The 20,697-nt window shown below is 36.7% G+C and overlaps 1 protein-coding gene across 4 annotated transcripts in view; it reads left to right on the top strand.

Annotated features, from left to right (window-relative positions):
• Window positions 1-20,697, top strand: part of NELL2 (neural EGFL like 2) — a 324,406-nt gene that overhangs the window by 123,745 nt on the left and 179,964 nt on the right. For all 4 annotated transcript variants that reach the window (XM_036067593.2, XM_036067591.2, XM_036067594.2 and 1 more), the window contains 2 exons: window positions 11,908-11,999; window positions 16,073-16,175. In XM_036067593.2, the coding sequence (XP_035923486.1) occupies window positions 11,908-11,999; window positions 16,073-16,175 (195 nt within the window). The remainder of the gene's footprint in view (window positions 1-11,907; window positions 12,000-16,072; window positions 16,176-20,697) is intronic.

Genomic DNA, 20,697 nt, shown 5'->3' with positions numbered 1-20,697 from the left:
CCTGATGACATATGATGTGGTGCATCTCTTATGTTTATTTGACATCTGCAATTTTCTTTTGGCCCATTTTTAAATCGGATTGTTTTCCTCTAGTTGAAGTTTAAGAGTTCTTTGTCTATTTTGGTAACAGTCCTTTATCAGATGTGTCTTCTCCCAGTCTATGGCTTGTCTTCTAATACTCTTGACATTTTCTTTTGCAGAGAAGAAGTTTTAAATTTTAGTGAAGTCCTGCTATCAATTATATCTTTCATAGATCTTGCCTTTGGTGTTGTATTCATAGTATCTTACTTAAGAGTTTATAGAATTTTAAAAATACAATAATAACATTATAGTATGGTCAGGAGCAGAATGTGTTAAATGTGTTAAAATGTGTTACTGAGTTAGTGTAGGGGAGAATGGAATGATGAAAAAATATTCAATCCAAAATAAGTTATAAACGGGGGGGGGGGAGAAAGTGCAGGCAGGGAAAGAGAAAGCACAAAATAAGATAGTAGGTTAAAAAATTAAATATATCAGTTGTTACACTAAATGTAAATGGGCTAAACAATCCATTTTAAAAGATAAATATATTGAAACTGAATTAGCGAAATCCCGCTTTATACCATTTAAAAGATGCACATCTAAAGCATAAGAATACAGAAAGGTCAAAAGTGAAAGGACAGTAAAAGCCCATGGAAAAGAAAGCTGATTGCTCCTGGTTAATATCAGACAAAGTCGACTTCAAGGCAAAAAGTATTACTAGAGTTACTTCATAATAATAAAATTTCAAATCACAAGAAAGACATAGCAATTTAAATTTGTATATCCCTAATAATATAGCCTTAACATATATGATGCCAAATTGACAGAACTACGAGGAAGGATAGATGAATCCATAGTCAGAGTGAAGTTGCAGTAATTGACAGAATACAAACACACAAAAAATCATTAAGGATAAGAGCACTTGAATATTATTAACAATCTAAACCTGATAAACATATATAGACCATTATGCTCCCAAGGTACAGGTTACATATTCCTTTAAGCTCCCATACAACATTTAAAATATTGAATATACTGGATGATGAAGTTCATCTCAACCAATTTCAAAGAATTGAAATTATACATGATATACTGTCTGACCACAGTGCAAATGTCTAAAATTCAGTAATAATAGATAAGTAGAAAATTCCACACTGGAATTCATTCAGTTTCTGAAATAAGCCAAGTTAATTTCCACTTCTCCTGGAATTTTTTTATTCCCTGTCATTCTTCCCCATATGAGCTCCTCTCAGGCTTTGGTCCCAACTAAAATTTCATCTCCTCCCAGAGGTATTCTCTGATTCATCCAAAATGGTCTCCTAGTTATTAAGTACCTCAGACTCTTGATTGTTTTCTTAGTGTTACCTGCAGTTATTTTTTATTTGCCTGGTTAGTTGTTCTTGAGTCCACCTCTGTATTGCAGATTCTGTGAGGTCAAGGTCTATGTCTGTTCACTGCTGTGTTCCCAGTGCTTAGCACTGTCTGGCATATAGTAGCTACTCAAGAGGTATTTATTGAGTAAGAGGTTGAGAAGGAACATTTCCATAATTTACTTCTTAATAAATGATGGTGAGGAGGAATACAGCAATAAACATGATAGCATCTTCAAAGTCATGAAATATTATAGGAATCCCTTTCACTCCTTAATTCCAGAGGCTTTTGCGAAGAGTGTAATCAAATTTTGATATATGATTATGAGAAGTGTTAAGTTTGGGGGTAATTTAATTCTTATTTCTAGACTTAATGTAGTTTACATATTAACCTCAATGTTTCATTTAGCATAGCTGTAGAAAATTTTACTTAATTAGCCCCCTAAGGGGGGCAATTGTCTGAAAATAGGAAAAAGTGATGTATTTCAACAAGTATTTTGTCCCAAAATACAAGCACAGCTGTATTTAATTAGGCTCAATTTCCAGTCTTACAGTGCACCTGCATTCTGTCTCCCTTTCCGCCTCTGTCATCCCCACCCTCTTCTTCATCCTCTCCCTTGTCCTTCACTTCCATGACTTCTATTACTTTTTTTGAAATTATAAATTATTTAGAAGTTAAGAAAAACCCCTGGAAATAGAGCTGTAGGTTTATGATGTTTCCTTAATTATAGTGTAAGAATAAAATAGTTTTGGCCAGAACTTCATCCTATGAGTCATTCTCTGATTTTGTCCGGGATGGAGATTTATATTAAAAGCTCTGAATTGACTGGTTGGATTAATCTACACAGTGATTTGCAACACTGGCCATATACTGGAATCACCTGGATGCTCTTAAAAACCACTGATGCCTAGGCCCCTCTCCTAGAGACTCTGATTTAATTGGTCTGGGTTCCCCATGTTGTATTTTCAGTAATCTTAGGTGATTCTTACGTGGAGGCAGGACTAATAATCAGTGATCTACAACTTTGCTACCCAAAGTGTGATCACTGGACCAGCTGCACCTGTATCACCGGGAGGCTACTTAGACATGCAGAATCTCAGATCTACCCAATCAGGATTTTCATTTAAATAGGATCTCCAGGTGAATTGAGAAGCACTCATCTACAATTTCCATTGGCTCTGTTAAAAAAATTTTTTAAAAGGTCTCAGTTGAACTTGAGCCTAAGCCTGTATACTTAATGCTCCCACAACATGATTTTTCATGCTAAGCAAGAGGTAGGTGTTGTCCCCAAACCTGTTTATGTCCATTGTATTTGTCTTGCAATTGTAATGTTATTGAATTGCTGTAAATACATATACATATATAATATGTAAACCAGTGACATATGAATGTGAAAAGACATACTTTTTTAAAATAAAAATTGAGTTGAGTGCTTTGAAAAACACTGATAAACTCAAACTGCTAAAAAATATGCTCTTGAATTAGATGTAAGACAACTTAAAGTGTTGTGGAATAGAATTAGAATGATCCCTCTTTAGATTGTTTGGCAAATATCTACCTTAGTCCACTTAAAAAAATTAGAAATGGTAGGCAACACTATGTTTTATTTATATAACCAAGTATGCAATGAAGCACAATCAATGAATCCATACCAAAGAAAAGTGTTGCACTTCAAAACCTTGTTGAATGAGTGTGGATTTATGTTTTAAATTAAAATGTTTAAAGTACGTATTTATTGTTGTCTCTAATTTCTCAGTTTAACTGATTTTTTTCAAAAAATGGACCAAATAACTATCCAAATAACATGGGATAAAAAGGTTTCTACTGAATATCTATGTGACTGTCCCATTGAAGTGTTAATTGTATTTTTCTCTTTCCTAGTTCTTTTTTGTCTGCATAGCAAATAGTTCTCAAGCTTAGCTGTGCCTGAGCAGCTTTAAAAAAATAAAGAGGCCCAGGTCCGACACTTAGAAATTCTTTTTAATTGGTCTGGCATGCAGTTGGGGCACAGTTTTAATGTTCTTCAAGTGATTTTAATATGCATCCACAGTTGAGAACTGTTGGCCCAGCAGGTTGGGAGCATTTAAATTGGTTATAAAATCAATTATAATAAATCAGTTCCAGCTTATATATTATCCCGAGTAGATGCCCATTAGGATCCAGGTATACTAAGTATATTGTTATGAGCATTATTCTATTTTATTCTCTGAATATATCATGAGTACTCTTACCCCAACTTAAATCATATTAAAGCATTTCAGTACTCATTTTCAGATGCTCCTCTTCTGTGGAGCATTTCCAGTTCCACTCGTGTAAGGCATTGTTCTTCCTTTCTGTTCCCGCACTACCTCTGAGTTGTATGTAGTTACTTGTGTGTGTGGTCATCTGTTTCCAATGCTTGGCTGAACGCTCCTTGGAGGCAGGAAGGCACCTGCCTAGTACAGCACCTGGTGGACAGTAGGTTATCATAACTGCTCCCCTTGTCCACTGGGTGTTGCGACTCTTCCTGCAAAACTCTTTATGAAATCATTTTGTTTCTCTTGTTTAGCCTTTTGTTGCTTTCTGCTTTCCTTTCTCCTCCTCCATCTCAAGTATACTTTTAAATGTTTCTGTCCTCTGCTGCTTCCTCTGCTCCCTCTTCCCTCCTCATCGTGCTGCCCCTTCTGTGTCTGGTACACGGAGCTGGCTCCCTTTGACCTTGAGGTTCTTCTGTTCCCTTGGCTCATATTCCTTGCATTGTGGAAGGATTCATTAGCGTATCTCTTGGAAAACTGCATTTAAAAGAGGCCTACCCTCCCCTAACACTTTCCTCTTTGTTTTGTGTGTACACAAGAAGTTATTTTAAAACTACACCATCACTGTTTCAGGGTCTTTACTTGTAGTCTCTTAATTGAGCACAGCTGTGTGGTTTATAATGCATAGGGTCCTGCTTTATAATGCACAAGCATTATATGTTCAACATCTCCACACTATAATATCCAAACAACATGTATCTAAAAGGTGTTAGTCATTTGGAAAGATGTTTTCCAAAAGTTAAACCAAAGATTAGGTGTTCAAGTTTTGACTGAGTTCACTGGATTTTTAGTGGTAAGAAAAGATATACAGAAGGACTGTCAGATGAATTCTAGTCCTGGCTTTGAAACTGACAATGTGTGAACATTTCCTTATTATAGTTTACGTTATGTTTTCTTTGTAAAGTGATAAAACCTGTTGCCTCATGTGTATTCATGCTGTCATTTTAATAGTATGCATGTATTGACACAAATGCTATATTTTTCTCCAGATCTTTATCTCCACTCATTAAATTTTTCTCATCCCCAGAAGACTAAATGAATTGATCACATTGTTTTTATTTTAAAGACTCCATTGTGTGGTATATAAGCCAGGATCAAGAATAAGGCCAATGATAGAAAGGTAGCTAAATCAAGTGAATTCCAGAATATCTTTTTTTTTTTTTTTATCTTACTTGCCACTTGGTAAAATTAAATCGGGGGAAAAAACACACTGACTCCTTCCTTCCACCTACACACTTGGCCTTTGTCTATTATCCTCGAAATATCCATTTCCCGTTTTCCCAGTATATAACCCTGTAACCCAAAGGCTGATTTGGACAGGGTGTTAGAATTTTTGCTTTTGTTCTATTCTTGTAGTTATTTTTATCCTTCTTTGCTTCCTAACCCCTCACTACAGCTAGATTTATGGTGTTTCAGGGCCGTTCTCTTTTTGGAAGAATAGGCTACTGACCTAAATTAAGGCCCCCTAGGAGAAGCACTCTTTGGTCCTTTAGAAGCCCAAGGACATGATATATATAAAATGGGACAAGAGGGTTGCACCTCTACTCTCATGATCTCATTTCCTAAACTCTAATATTAGCTTTGCAAACAACTAAATTCCCAAACAATTAATGAGATTTAGTTAAAGGAAGCAATCATGTATAATTAATAAATTTGTGAATTATTTAAACACTCTGAAATTCTGATTATTTTAAATAGCATTGGCTCATAAAAATTGGCTTTCTGTAGAGGAGGGAGAAGTTTTGTCATCAAATTGTCCAAGCTGACTTCTGTTGTACATGTTACCTTGTATTATTCATGTTAATAAGTTACTGCTATAACAAGAGCTGGTATTTTTCTTTCATTAGCTGATAGGCAAACCTACTCCCATTTCAGGCACTTCAGCTCTGCTGCAGTGATAAGTAAGGTGCCATTTTACAACAAGGGCAAAATATTTCCGTGACACTCAATTTATAGAATCTTTATAAGAAAGAGGCAAAATCAAAGGATAAGGCCATATGTAAAGGGAGATGTGCAGATCAAAGAGGTCCAATTCACTTGTTTTCAGGCTTTTCATCAAACAGTAAGCTGGAAGAGAACTTACCAAAAAATTCAACAAACCTTTAGAGTTTATTATGCACGGCCAGGGCTGGGTGCTGAATAAGATCCAAAGACAAATAAGACACTGTCCCTGTCCTCATGTAGGAAAGATTACAAAAGTGTATAACTAGAAGAGAAAATGAAAAATGTGTTTAGTGCTCTAATAGAGATTTAAGTATTATAGAAGAGGGAAAAATTAATTTTAGCAGTTAGTACTTAAGACTTTTATTATAACCGTATTGTTAAGGACTGACTCCAAGTGAGTCCAGATTACTAAAAAACATTGTGGCCTAGAAAAATGCAGCATGGCTGATTGGAGTTTTTAGGAATACTGAAACACTTTTAGATTTTATTTTTGCTTGACTCCACAGAATCTTAGCCTGCCTCTTGAATGCATTTATTGTACTTTCTTTTTAAATACCTATAATAAAAATATAAATATACATAATTACAGCTAATGAGATATTTTCTCATCCAACAGCTTTGATTGGTATATCACTAACAAATAACTATCATGCTGGCCCAGAATATAACAACTGCCATTGTACATGGGATGTTTAAGATCTCCCAGAGGAAATCAAGATTTCAAAGAAGACCGCATAAAAACCACTATTACCTACAACTCTGCCCTTATTAATAGGCAGTTTAAACAATCTAAAGATCATGGATACCTGGTGTTTTCAAAGAGAATTTTAAAGAAATCTTAAATCCCATTTCTCACCTAAGTGGATTATATTGGTTTTCTTTTTGGTATCTATAACTTTTAATTTTGTTTTGGATCATTTTTAAAGGTGCCAATACCAATTGGGAAGTTTAAAGTAGACTCCTATATTTCAATCTGGCAATAAAAAGGAAAAGCAAGGAAATGTTTAGAAGGGAAATATGATACATCCTTTCATTTTTTTATATTCTAAAATATTTTTTTAGGTAGATTTGGATGATTCTTTCTGCAAAGGTTTGCAGAAGTTGATTTAAATCTCATTAGAGGGATCTGCATTTTCTATCTCTGTATTAATGAGCAATTGAGATTTTAATGTGTAACTTAGGACTTCTAGAGTTTTACTGGCTTCTTTCACTTACCCACTTCTCAATTTGTGCTGTAAACTACTTTTCGCTTTTTGTAACTAATGACTTTCAAATTTGCATCTGTACCAGTTCTTGTCTTCCTGTTTCTTGTTAATTGTTAAAATGGGGGGAAAAATGAAGTGAAAATAAGTCACGTTAATTGCTTTTGCAGATTCTCTTATCATTATGGTGCTAGTGATTGTGTAATTAGTAATGTTTAATATAGCCTTAGTAAAACATTATATACCTTTTGTTATATCATCCTATTGACTTTCCCCAAGTTCTAATTAATGTCCCCATCCATGGCTGAATAGGCTGTGCACGGGACAGTTCTGGGTGACATAATTCACATAAACCATGATACGAATGGTATCCCCTTAGAGTTATGCAAACAGCAGTATATACCAGAGTCACAGTCAATATGCATTTGAAATTGGTTAATATTAATAACTTAAGAGTAGCTGCAGTGTATTCATGGGGGCATAGCTTCTTAGTCTGAAAAGTGAGAAGCCTATATGAATGAATGAATATCCATCTTCCTCCAAACTTCTTATCTTAAAAATATGCCTGTCATATACTCAGTAAGCATTTAGCATAGGTATTTGAAAATGTAGCCTTGTTGATATAATTCTTCTTAAAGCTGGTAAATAATTTGGGGCATAGGAATCCAGAGGTATGTCATAAGAAACTTAATGCTTTCATATACACATGCGTGCAAACACACACACACACCAAAGCTAGGAAAGAATGAAGCCTCTGACTATGAACATGTGAATGCAACTGAATTAAAGGAGAAATCAATACAGCAAAATGATTATACAGCAAAATGATTATTCCTTTGTTGTTTTGTGGAGGAAGAGATTTCTTTTACTTTATAGTCTATTGGGGAAGAGTAAGCAGGTAGACACATTTCAGTTAGGGAATTCTAGAGTTTTGTTTTGTTTTGTTTTTTTGCAGTATTGTGGTAGCCACAGGGATTATTGTCTCTGAGGCTGTGTCCCTAATACTTGCAGGGGCTGGCCTTGGTTAAAGTCTGGGCACAGGCCTCATCTGCTTTCCCCCCCTCTGTTTGGACACTTGATTTCTCCAGAGCTTAGTTCCTCCATCTTGCCTTCTGCTTGCGTACGGACCTCATTTTGATCAGCTACCTCATTTTTCCTTAAAGTGGATCTGCATTTTTTAAATGTTGCAATTTTTCCTCTTCAAATTTATTTGCTCTCTGTTCCACTCTCTCATGCTTTTCTAAGCAACCTATCCTTATAAACTCTTCGTGGTTTAAAACGATTTAATCTGATAGCCACCTGTGCTGGCTGCTGGTTATTCCTGGGCACCCCTCTATCCCACTTCCATTCCCTCTCCTTCTCTGCCCTAGTCTCTGCCCCAGGAGCCTGCTGCGTCACCCTGGTCTCCTTGCCAACCGGCTTTGGATAGGCTTTGCCAGTGGGAGGCACTGGCAGGAAATCAGAAGGCAGGAGGAGAGAGAGCTGGCCACGTGTCTCCCTGTTCCTTCTCTACGCTGTGCTGTTCCTAGCAGTGCCTGCGTCTCTCCTGACTGTGGTTCCCTCTAGGCACCACTTCCCCATAACTCTGACTCAGACAGGGCTCAGTAAACAATTTCCTGTCCTTGCTCCTTAGCCCCGTGGTGCTCATGACTTCCCGCTATGGCCAGAGCCTGGGTCCTTCACCAGCCCGTTTGTTTCCTTTTGTCCCCTCGTGGAAGTTCACCACTCAGTCTCCTGCGTTTGCATATGACTTATGACTTTCTCAATTATAAGACTTCATTTTGGCTTTTTTTTTTTTTTAATTTTTTTATTGTTATGTTAATCCCCGTACATTACATCATTAGTTTTAGATATAGTGTTCCATGATTCATTGTTTGTGCATAACACCCAGTGCTCCATGCAGAACGTGCCCTCCTCAATACCCATCACCAGGCTGACCCATCCTCCCAACCCCCTCCCCTCTAGAACCCTCAGTTTGTTTTTCAGAGTCCATCGTCTCTCATGGTTCTTCTCCCCCTCCGATTTCCCCCCCTTCATTCTTCCCCTCCTGCTACATTCTTCTTCTTTTTTCTTTCTTAACATATATTGCATTATTTGTTTCAGAGGTACAGATCTGAGATTCAACAGTCCTGCACAATTCACAGCGCTTACCAGAACACATACCCTCCCCAGTGTCCATCACCCAGTCACCCCATCCCTCCCACCCCACCCCCCACTCCAGCAACCCTCAGTTTGTTTCCTGAGATTAAGAATTCCTCATATCAGTGAGGTCATTTCATTTTGGCTTTTATCGTAGTCAGTTGTGGATGAGTCTGTCTGCCTCACTACATGGCGAGGGCATGCATCATGTGTCTCATTCATCTCTGGATTTTAGTTACCTAGCAGACTACCTGGCATATAAGAGGAGCTCAGAGTACGTACCTGTTCAATGTATTAATAAATTAATAAGACTTTTATTCTTTCAACAAATCCTAAGTTCCAGAGACTTCCTAATGGTATTTTCAGGATTCCTTGTAGTATTTTTAGCAATGATTATAGATTTTCTAAGTTTCTTTCTTTTTTTTTTTTAAAGATTTTATTTATTTATTTGAGAGAGAGAGCGAGCACGAGCAGGGTGAGGGGCAGAGGGAGAAGAAGCAAGCTCTCTGCTGAACAGGGAGCCCAATGTGGGGCTCGATCCCAGGACTCCAGGATCATGACCTGAGCCAAAGGCAGATGCTTAACCAACTGAGCCACCCAGGTGCCCCAATTTTCTAGCTTTCTTAACATTTTTCCACTAAAGAGCCTGGGGTAGGTATACCCTAGTGGCCTTACTAGGTATTGGGGATAAACCTCAGAATTACGGAAATCACAGCAACTGATCAATAAAGAAACAAGGCAAAAATCACTCACGTTGGGTTCTCCCTAAGCCAAGTTCACCCCGTTTGTGCTCATTGCTTGAAAGGAAATGAAGCAATTGTGATCTCATTCGTTTTTTGCGCTTTCTCCCTCTGCCAAGCTCCATTTGGTGCCCTATTGTCCCACAAGTTGCCTATTTGAGTCTTTTGAATTAAGAGTTTATAACAGAAGCTCCATCTGCTCTGCCTGAATATTAAATTATCTTAAGACTTTGTATAAGGAGAACTTACCCTTGTGTTTTTTAGTTTCCTTTCCCTTCTGTTCTAAGACTTGAAATATCAGTTTTTTTCAATATACCCTTGGGCTTGAATAGGCTGAAGTTATGAAGTCATATAATAAAATAGGCTTAGATACCTTTGAATGGCAAGGGCTGAAGAGAAGTTAAGAAGGTTTTATTTATTCTCATTATCCTGTAAAATGTGGTACTTATTAAGTATCATTGAACACACAATGTGTCATAACTTGGTATTTTGAGTTACTGGATCTCGTAAGTGAGGGGTATGTAAAAATTACATGTTGGACAGATATATTTTATAATCAGTCAGGTTCTTTAAGTAAATGCACATGCTATTTTAATTTGTAATATGACAGATAGTATGCAACTGACACATCTGCAGTTTCATTTTGAATATTTGTAAGTACACAAACTTTACCCAGTTTTTAAGTAATATAATTTATGCAAGTAAGTTGTATTCTTTTAGCAAACTCCAAAAATTTGAAATCAATTCACCAGTGATATATATTAAGTAGTGAAATTTATTAATAAAAGCTGAGTAAAGAGATCAGTTGAAGGATGGCATTTTAACAACATGCATGCTTTCCATTATTTAAATGTGCAGCTTTTAAATAATCGGTTAATTTTTCAGTGAAGATATAAGTTGGTTTACATTTTAAATATGAATATTTGTACAACCATGTATATGCTTAATATTGATAAAAATTTATCTAATATCTTTGTTACCAATTATTAGAGGCAACCTGGCACTTTTTTCAGTAATGATACAAAAATAGTATTTATTAAAGCAAAGTGCTAAGATAACTTGATACTTTTGAAAGTTACAGAAATATGTGAATTCTGAAGAGGGAAACATTTTCTTCAAATTCACACAAAGGAATTAGAAGAAAATGTACACATCCATTTTGTAAAGTCTGTATGGTTAAAATTAAAAATTGGATTTAGTAAACAAGGCTAACAAACTGCTTGAGTCTTTTCTTACCAGATAATCATTTCCACTGGTCTTTTTCTAGATGCTATGGAGCTCCAAAGCATCCACAATATTGAGTGCCTTTTCAAAAAAACCCAAAAAAACAAAAAACAATACAAAGTTGCAAAAACAAAAGTTAGTTCAGAGTCTTAAAAAGGTGACTAAACCGGAGGAGGATTCTGAAAGTTAAGTTTCATTAGCTGGGGGTAGCTGTCTCTGGTTAGGTGATGAGTCAGCTCGGGGAGTGTGAACCGTTCCCTTCAAAACAAGCAATTTCTGCTGGCAAAATGTTTATGTGAATTGAAACTATTTTGAAAATCTCAAAAATTATTTGATGATTTCTATGTATTTTCACTAATTAAAAATGTTTTCCTATTGAATCTGAAGTTCTATTTTAAAATTTTATTTAATTGGTGATGGAAACAAAGCAGGCCCAGATTAAGATTTTTCAATATCCTAAGTAGGGTGCCCTAATCCACATGTATTTACAAACTAAATAGTGCTAACTCATAAAACATAAAATTTTCGTGTATGTACTGAAGTTAAAAAAGCTTCTTTTAAATTTTGTTTTTAAAATTCTGAAATGGCATATAAAAAAATGCACTTTTTTTTTCATATTTGTGTTGCCCTGATTCGTAGCTGCTCCAGACACCTGCTTAATATGCCCTAAGGGCGACATCATCTAGTAGACAAGTCATCTGAGAGTCTGCTCATTGGCACCCTTTTTTTAGAGTCTACTTCTGACTTGTCATTGCCCTTATCCTTTTTGTACCTTATTTTACTCTCTGACCTTAATGGGCATAACAATAACTGGATGCTACATGGGCCTTAAGTTATATTGAATTTAGGTTTATGGTAATTCAGACACTTTGAAAAGGCTTAAGACCATGTGAAATATAATCTAAACACTTCCCAACTATTTTTCCTAAAGAAAAATTAAAAATAAATATGTATGTATTTTTTATTCCAAAGCAATATGTCAATTTCAAGGACGGACCTACTTTGAAGGAGAGAGAAATACGGTTTATTCCTCTTCTGGAGTATGTGTTCTCTACGAGTGCAAGGTAAGGAAGCTCTTCATGGGTCTTTCAAAATTCTTTATTATGTAAACGGTAAATATTTCTTTAAAATGTCACACTTGTGGGGCGCCTGGGTGGCTCAGTTGGTTAAGCGACTGCCTTCGGCTCAGGTCATGATCCTGGAGTCCCTGGATCGAGTCCCGCATCGGGCTCCCTGCTCGGCAGGGAGTCTGCTTCTCTCTCTGACCCTAACCCCTCTCATGTGCTCTCTCTCATTCTCTCTCTCTCTCAAATAAATAAATAAAAAAATCTTTAAAAAAAATAAAAAATAAAAAATAAAATGTCACACTTGTAATACCTTTCAAACATTTAAGGCAAAGAAAAAATTTAAGATATTAAGTATAATTCAAACAGAAATTCCCATTTTTTTTAATATGTAAATTAATGGCTATAATTTCCCCAATAAACAAAAATACTGTTTTATCCAATTAAAGTTTTATGAAGTTGTCTTATTTTTCCAAATTCAAACTAACTCCTGTGAAGAAAATGTAGATAAAGTTGGACTCAGCCTGTTGTCACGTATGGTTTTTGACCATGTGACAAATATCATTCAGTTCAGTGGAAAATCATAAAAATTACCTAATAAAAATTAGCTGTTGGATGGAGATGAGATGGATATTGTTATTAATCCCTTTAGTAAGAATATTTTAAATGATTTGAAGGGGGAATTCTTTATAAATTTACTGCCAAGGTCTCCTCAAGTATGCTTCAGAAGCAGATGTGAGTGTTTTTATCTCTGCTGCTTGATCTACTAATTGAAAAAGTATGTTTCATAAAATTTTCATCTTTGCCTTTTATAAACTATAATATATTTCTTGACCATAATGTGATATTGCAAGCCATATTCTATCTGAGGGAAACTCTGCATATAAAGTTGATGCTTTAGAATTTCCTTTACATTTGATCCCTAATTTTTCTCTTTAAATGCCTTCTCTTTAAATGGATTTTGGGGATGATTTAGTATGCATAGATTACATAGAAAAAGAAAATGCTGCTGGCACCACCAATAAATTGTGAGCATTTATATGATTATTCAGTGTCAGGGAAAGGAAAATCCTAAGAATTTTGCCACAATAAGTTGAAAGAAGCTGGCTCTACACTTCATGCATCTGAGGTTGGAAGTCCTTTGGGATAAGCAAGGAGGAAACGTAAGAGAGGCAAGCCTGTGACAGATTTGGTTTCTAGAATATGAGAGGTCTGATTTCTTCATGCCCATTATAAAGTATTCGAGCTGCTTCTCTTGGCTTTAAGTCAGCTTTCCTATAGTGCAGGTCACCATCTTAAAGACAAGAGATCTGAGGTATAGGAACATTAAAATGAATTCCCAGACCTGTATATTAAGATGGACTGTCCCCTATAAGTACCCTACACCAACACTGTTTTGAGTGAAGTAGGTCCCACTATAAATGTAAGGGTTGAAAGACCTAGAGTGAGGGCTAGTAACTCCAAATTAAGAAAAAGGAAGCAGAAGAAAGTTACTTCAAGGAAGGTGGAAAACTTTTGTCAGCTGGTTTCTAACTTTGAAATATCAGCTCTAAATTTAAATATCTTGAGGGCATTTGGAATTTCTCAATGCGTGTGTGTGTGTGTCTGTGTGTATTCTTTTCATCTGACCAGTGTGTCTCATAATACTGACAATTATGGCTTAGAAATTTATTGGAATAGTTGCCTGTCTGGTTGTAAGATAGCTATGAAATGATTTCATTTTAGAATGGGTTAGTGAGAAGTCTGTATATAGACAACTCTGAATGTGCCTATACTCTGAAAGTAAATATTGAGTGAATGAACAAATGTTACCTCTTATTTACTCAAACAAAAGGCATCATTTCCTCTCCAATGCTCTGCTGTCCAATAGAAATATGTAAGCCACAAATAATAATTTTTATTGTGCTAATTTTTCTATATTTAAACCCATATGTGCAAAATATTATCATTTTAACACATAATCAACATAAAATTCTTAAAGAAATATTACACATTCTATTGTCACACTAATCCTCCAAAATCTTGTGTTTATTTTATGTTTATCGTATTCAAGAGCTCCATGTAGCTAGTGACTATTGATCGTACAGCCCAGCTGTACCAGATTATCATCTGTTTTTGGAGTTCTTAACTAAATTCTTTTTTTTTTTAAAGATTTATTTATTTATTTTAGAGAAAGAGAGAGAGCATGCATGAGTGGGGGAAGGGCAGCTGGAGAGGGAGAGAGAATCTTAAGCAGAGTCCGTGGTGAGCGTGGAGCCCCACTGGGGGGGCTCGATCTCCCGACCCTGAGATCATGACCTGAGCTGAAATTAAGAGTGGGACACTCAACCGACTGCACCACCCAGGCACCCCAGACTAAATTCTTGACATTAAGAACTTCCATTGTTTCCCTTCCCTTCAGGCCCCTTAGTTTCTGTATTTATACCTTTACATAATTCACAGCTCTCCCAAGCTTTTATTTCCTGGGCTGTCGACACTAGTCCTTCATTTTTTCTTTATTTTCACTTTTGTGGCCTTGAAAGTGTGTTCTGGGGGTCTGTAACTTTAATAGTAACACTGGAAAACACTGTGGTTCTGAAATAAGATTACCAGAATGGATAGTATTGTCAAACCAAAGGAAGACTAGCATTTGACTCCACTAGATCCATGTCTCCTACCACTCATTTTTTTTTTAAGTGTAGCTGACATACACTATTCTACTAGTTTCAGGTGTACAACGTAGTGATGCAACAATTATATACATTATGAAATGCTCACCACGACGAATGTAGTTATCATCTGTAATCATACAATGTTATTACAATATTATTGACTGTAGTCCCTATGCTGTATTTTTCACCCTTGTGATTTATTTGTTTTATAACTGGAAATTTGTACCTCTTAATCTCCTTTACCTATTTTACCCATCCCCTACCGCCCCTCCCTTCTGGCAACCACCAGTTTGTTTTCTGTATTTATGAGTCTATTTCTGTTTTTGTTTCGTTTTTTAGATTGCACATGTAAGTGAAATTATATGTATTTGTCTTTTTCTGTCTGACATTTCACTTAGCATTATACTTCCTAGGTCCATCCATGTTGTCATAAATGACGACATTTCATTTCTTTTTCATGGCTAAGTAATATTCCTTATCTGTTTGTCTCACATCCTCTTTATCCATTCATCTATCAATGGACACTTAGTTTGCTTCCACATCTTGGCTATTGTAAATAATGCTGCAGTAAGCATCAGGGTGCATATGTCTTTTTGAATTAGTGTTTTGGGGTTTTTTTTTTTTTGAGAAAAAAACCCAGAAGTAGAATTACAGGATCGTATGGTCCTACCACATTCTTGGTAAGATCATTTTCAAATCATGATCTCTTTTCTACAGATACTCCAGGAAGATGGAAATGTTGAAATGAGTACTTCTTCCATAAGAGTAGTACTTAATAGAAATGACATCTAAAAATTTAAGCTTTTGAGCAGTGTTAAAATGGAAGCCTACAAGTTCCAACATTTTATTGCTTATATGCTGCTTTAGTTAATGACCCCTGTTCTTAAGAGATAGGAGGTTGACAGTATAGAAGCCAACCAAATCCTGCCTTCATTTCCTTTATGGTTTGGGGAGAGATCCCCAATATTCCTTACCTTAATCACCTGTCAGAATCTCTTCATAATAGTCTAGAAAAGTTTGAAATGAGAATGTTTACAAGGCTCAGTTTTTATTTATTGTTTTTTTTCAATGTGGGCCATTGATCTAATTCAAGCTGTGTTTGTGCCACGGTTGTCATCTGGATGTGCAAATGTGTTATGAAACTAAAGGAATTTTTTAGGATTCCCTAGTTGTTTGGCAAATTATTTATATGGATGCAATGTGTTATGCTCCTATTCCCAGAGCTGCTGGTCCATTTTAAAGGCTTTCCAGTTATGACTTAATGTCATTTTGTGAGTGAGCCTGTGACCTATGCAGAGGTTCTCAGGATGAAAATTTTTCTCTTGTGGGTAAAGAGCCTTCTCAGATGCTCAGAAGATCGAGGAACTTCTTAGTATGTCCAAATTCAGAGGTTTGAAGGGTTTATTTTCTGTTGTCTCATAGGACCAAACCATGAAGCTGGTTGAAAGTTCTGGCTGTCCGGCTTTGGATTGTCCAGAATCTCAGCAGATTACCTTGTCTCATAGCTGTTGCAAAGTTTGTAAAGGTAAGACTTTTTCATAAAGTAAGATTTATGTGCGTGTCATTGTTGGAGTCTAGTTTAACTGACAGGAAATAGAAAGTTTTATAAGCAAGTTATTTCCAAAGAATAACAGTATTTTCTTAAATTCTTACCTAATTGGGTAGATAGTAGGTAGTCACAGAATATTTATTATAGTTATTGAGTTAATATCAAGATGTTTCCATACATTTTTGCTCTGTGTGTCAAGCTCTGGGTCTTTAAACTTCTTTCTGTGTACTCGTTCTGAGTCAGCATGACTTTGCCAAAGAAATTGACACAGCAGTGCTGAGTTATATTATTGGTTTTCTTTTTTCTTTCTTTCTCTTTCTCTTTTTCCTTTTTTTTTTTCTGGTTTGATTTCCCTTTCCTTTTGTTTGTTTTGGAATTGACTTTGTATAATTTTCATTTCGAGTACTTCAGATCCCTCTCCTCTCAATTCCACTCTCCTTCACCCATAGGCTTCTGTCCTCCTGAGAAGAGTGAGGCCATCAGACATGCATCGCTCATTCTGTGTTGCCTCTGTGATGATAGGCCTAGGACCAATAAGTAGAAGGGACTTAGAGTTTTAGTTAAATATAAGAAAACAGTAAAGTTTGAGCTCTTCACAAATGCAGCAGGCTGCCTCAGGAGGCAGTGAGTTTCCCATCACTATTGGTTCTAAAACTTCGTATTTTATTATAGATTGAAACATTAAGCAAAAGGAGTAATTATGTGGAACTCTTTAAGATCCTTACCCGCCACAAGACTATATGTGCCTTTCTGTACATGTCTTCCTCAATTTATGATGGGGTTATGTCTCTGTAACCCCGTAAGTTGAAAATATCATTAAGTCAAAAATGCATTTAATACATCTAACCTATCGAACACCATAGCTTAGCCTAGTCTGCCATCAGTGTCCTCAGAAGACTTGTAGGCATACCTCACTTTATTATGCTACACTTTATTGTGCTCTGTAGATACTGTGTTTTTACAAACTGAAGGTTCATGGCAACCTGGTGTCAAGCAAGTCCATGGGCTCCATTTTTCCAACAGCATTTGCTCTCTTCGTGTCTGTGTGTCACATTTTGGTAAATCTCACAATATTCCAAATTTTTTCACTTTTATTATAATTCTTATGGTGATCTGTGATCAGTGATTACAACTCACTGAAAGTTCAGATGATGGCTAGCACTTTTTAGCAAGGCATTTCTAAATTAAGGTATGTACATTTTTTAGACATAATTCTATTGTGCAATTAATAGACTACAATATAGCATAAACGTAACTTTTATATGCATTGGGAAACCAAAAATTTATTTGACTTTTTTATTGCAATTTTTGCTCTATTGTGGTGGCCTGGAACTGAACCAGCAGTGTCTCTGAGGTACCCTGTATGTTAGCTTACAATTGGGCAAAGTCATCTAACACCAAACCTATTTTATAAGAAGTTGTTGAATATCTCGTGTAATTTATTGAATGCTGTAATGAAAGTGAAAAACAAAGTGGCTGTAGGGTATAGAGTGGTTGTTAAGTGTATCAATTGTTTACCCTCTGGGAGCTCTGGGTTCACTGCCCCAGCCTTGGTAGAGAGGTTTGTACTGTGTATCAGTAGCCCAGGAATAGATCAAAATTCGAAGTACAGTTTTCTACGGAATGCCTATCGCTTTTGTTCATTGTAAAGGCGAAAAATTGTAAGTCAATTCATCCTAAGTCTGTATTCTATTGAAATTATTGTTTGTGACTCGGTCTCCTTCATTGGACTTCGCACCTGGGGAGCAGGGCTAGGTCTTTATATTCATCTCTATATCTTTAACACCTCCTGTGGCACCTGAGATGTAGTAGATGCTCATAACTGACGTAGTTGGTACTATATAACAAACTGCCCTAAATGAGCTGCTAGTACTTGTTTGAATAATGGCTTTTATGGGGATGCAAAGGAAAGCTTAAATGGAAAAAAAAAAGTAAGAAAAAGAAACCTTATAAAACATATAGCATTCTATTTCCTTTACACTATGTCTATTAAAAGTAGACATAAGATCCCCCCTCCCATTTTTCACAGGGTGGTGCAGTTTTGTTTTGTTCTTTTTAGCCCTTTCTTCCATCCATTCAATTAAGAGTTTTAAAATCCCAGTTCTGTGAAAGGTACTTTGGAATTTCAAAGTGGTTTAAGACTTGGTCTACCCTTCAAGGAGCTTTCAAAGGAAAGGAACTAAGGAATACTACTGAAAAGGATTATATCAAATAGACAGACAGCAAGGCCGTCTTGGTTTTCGTCTTCACAGTGCCTGAGGCAGTGCCTTGGACAGAGCGTGTGTGCGATTGGATACGAATCAGAAATGCTCATCCCACTTACTTGATTTGAGAACTGCACTCAGTCTGCAGCTTAACTACAGTTCCTTTGGCCACCAAAGGTTGGCTAAACCAGTGCTTCTCAAGTTTAAATGTGCATACAGATAACCTAGGGATCTTAGTAAAATGTAGATCCTAAGTCAGTAGGTCTGGGGTCCACCCAAAAACCCTGCATGTCTGAGAAGCTCCCTGGTGATTCTGATGCTACTGGTCAGTGAGCCCACACTTTGAGCTGTTAGCTATTGTTGTGTGACAAACTGTCCCAACACTCAGTGGTTTATTTTATTTATTTATTTATTTATTTAATTGGAAAGTGTGTTTATTTATTTATTTTATTATGTTATGTTAATCACCATACATTACATCATTAGTTTTTGATGTAGTGTTCCATGATTCATTGTTTGTGCATAACACCCAGTGCTCCATGCAGAACGTGCCCTCCCTAATACCCATCACCAGGCTAACCCATCCCCCCACCCCCCTCCCCTCTAGAACCCTCAGTTTGTTTCTCAGAGTCCACAGTCTCTCATGGTTCGTCTCCCCCTCCCATTTCCCCCCCTTCATTTTTCCCTTCCTACTATCTTCTTCTTCTTCTTCTTTTTTTTTTTTGCTTTTACACCTCAATATTTTATTAGGTATATATATATCCTTTTTTTACCTTTTTTTAATTATGTTATGCTAATCACCCTACATTACATCATTAGTTTTTGATGTAGTGTTCCATGATTCATTGTTTGCGTATAACACCCAGTGCTCCATTGCCCTCTTTAATACCCATCACCAGGCTAACCCATCCCCCCACCCTCCACCCCTCTAGAACCCTCAGTTTGTTTCTCAGAGTCCATAGTCTCTCATGGTTCGTCTCCCCCTCTGATTCCCCCTCCTTCATTTTTCCCTTCCTACTATCTTCTTCTTTTTTTTTTTTTTAACATGTAATGTATTATTTGTTTCAGAGGTACAGGTCTGTGATTCAACAGTCTTACACAATTCACAGTGCTCAGCATAGCACATACCCTCCTCAATGTCTATCATCCAGCCACCCCATCCCTCCCACCCCCCACCACTCCAGCAATCCTCAGTTTGTTTCCTGAGATTAAGAATTCTTCATATCAGTGAGATCATATGATACATGTCTTTCTCTGATTGACTTATTTCGCTCAGCATAACACCCTCCAGTTCCATCCACGTTGTTGCAAATGGCAGGATTTCATTCCTTTTGATGGCTGCGTAATATTACATTGTATATATATACCACATCTTCTTTATCCATTCATGTGTCGGTGGACATCTTGGCTCTTTCCATAGTTTGGCTATTGTGGATATTGCTGCTATAAACATCGGGGTGCACGTACCCCTTCGGATCCCTACATTTGTATCTTTGGGGTAAATACCCAATAGTGCAATTGCTGGGTTGTATGGTAGCTCTCTTTTCAACTTTTGAGGAACCTCCATACTGTTTTCCAGAGTGGCTGCACCAGCTTGCATTCCCACCAACAGTGTAGGAGGGTTCCCCTTTCTCCGCATCCCCGCCAACATCTGTCGTTTCCTGACTTGTTAATTTTAGCCATTCTGACTGGTGTGAGGTGGTATCTCATTGAGGTTTTGACTTGGATTTCCCTGATGCCGAGCGATGTTGAGCACTTTTTCATGTGTCTGTTGGCCATTTGGATGTCTTCTTTGGAAAAATGTCTGTTCATGTCTTCTGCCCATTTTTTGATTGGATCATTTGTTCTTTGGGTGTTGAGTTTGATAAGTTCTTTATAGATTTTGGATACTAGCCCTTTATCTGATATGTCATTTGCAAATATCTTCTCCCATTCTGTCGGTTGTCTTTTGGTTTTGTTGACTGTTTCTTTTGCTTTTTATCTTGATGAAGTCCCAGTAGTTCATTTTTGCCCTAGCTTCCCTTGCCTTTGGCGATGTTTCTAGGAAGAAGTTGCTGTGGCTGAGGTTGAAGAGGTTGCTGCCTGTGTTCTCCTTTAGGATGTTGATGGACTCCTGTCTCACATTTAGGTCTTTCAACCATTTGGAGTCTATTTTTGTGTGTGGTGTAAGAAAATGGTCCAGTTTTATTCTTCTGCATGTGGCTGTCCAATTTCCCAACACCATTTTTTGAAGAGACTGTCTTTTTTCCATTGGACATTCTTTCCTGCTTTGTCGAAGATTAGTTGACCATAGA

This window comes from Halichoerus grypus, chromosome 6 (assembly GCF_964656455.1).
Source record: "Halichoerus grypus chromosome 6, mHalGry1.hap1.1, whole genome shotgun sequence".
NCBI classification, from domain to species: Eukaryota; Metazoa; Chordata; class Mammalia; order Carnivora; family Phocidae; genus Halichoerus; species Halichoerus grypus.
Note: the sequence above shows the minus strand (reverse complement) of the source record. Positions and strands in the feature narration are given on the sequence as shown.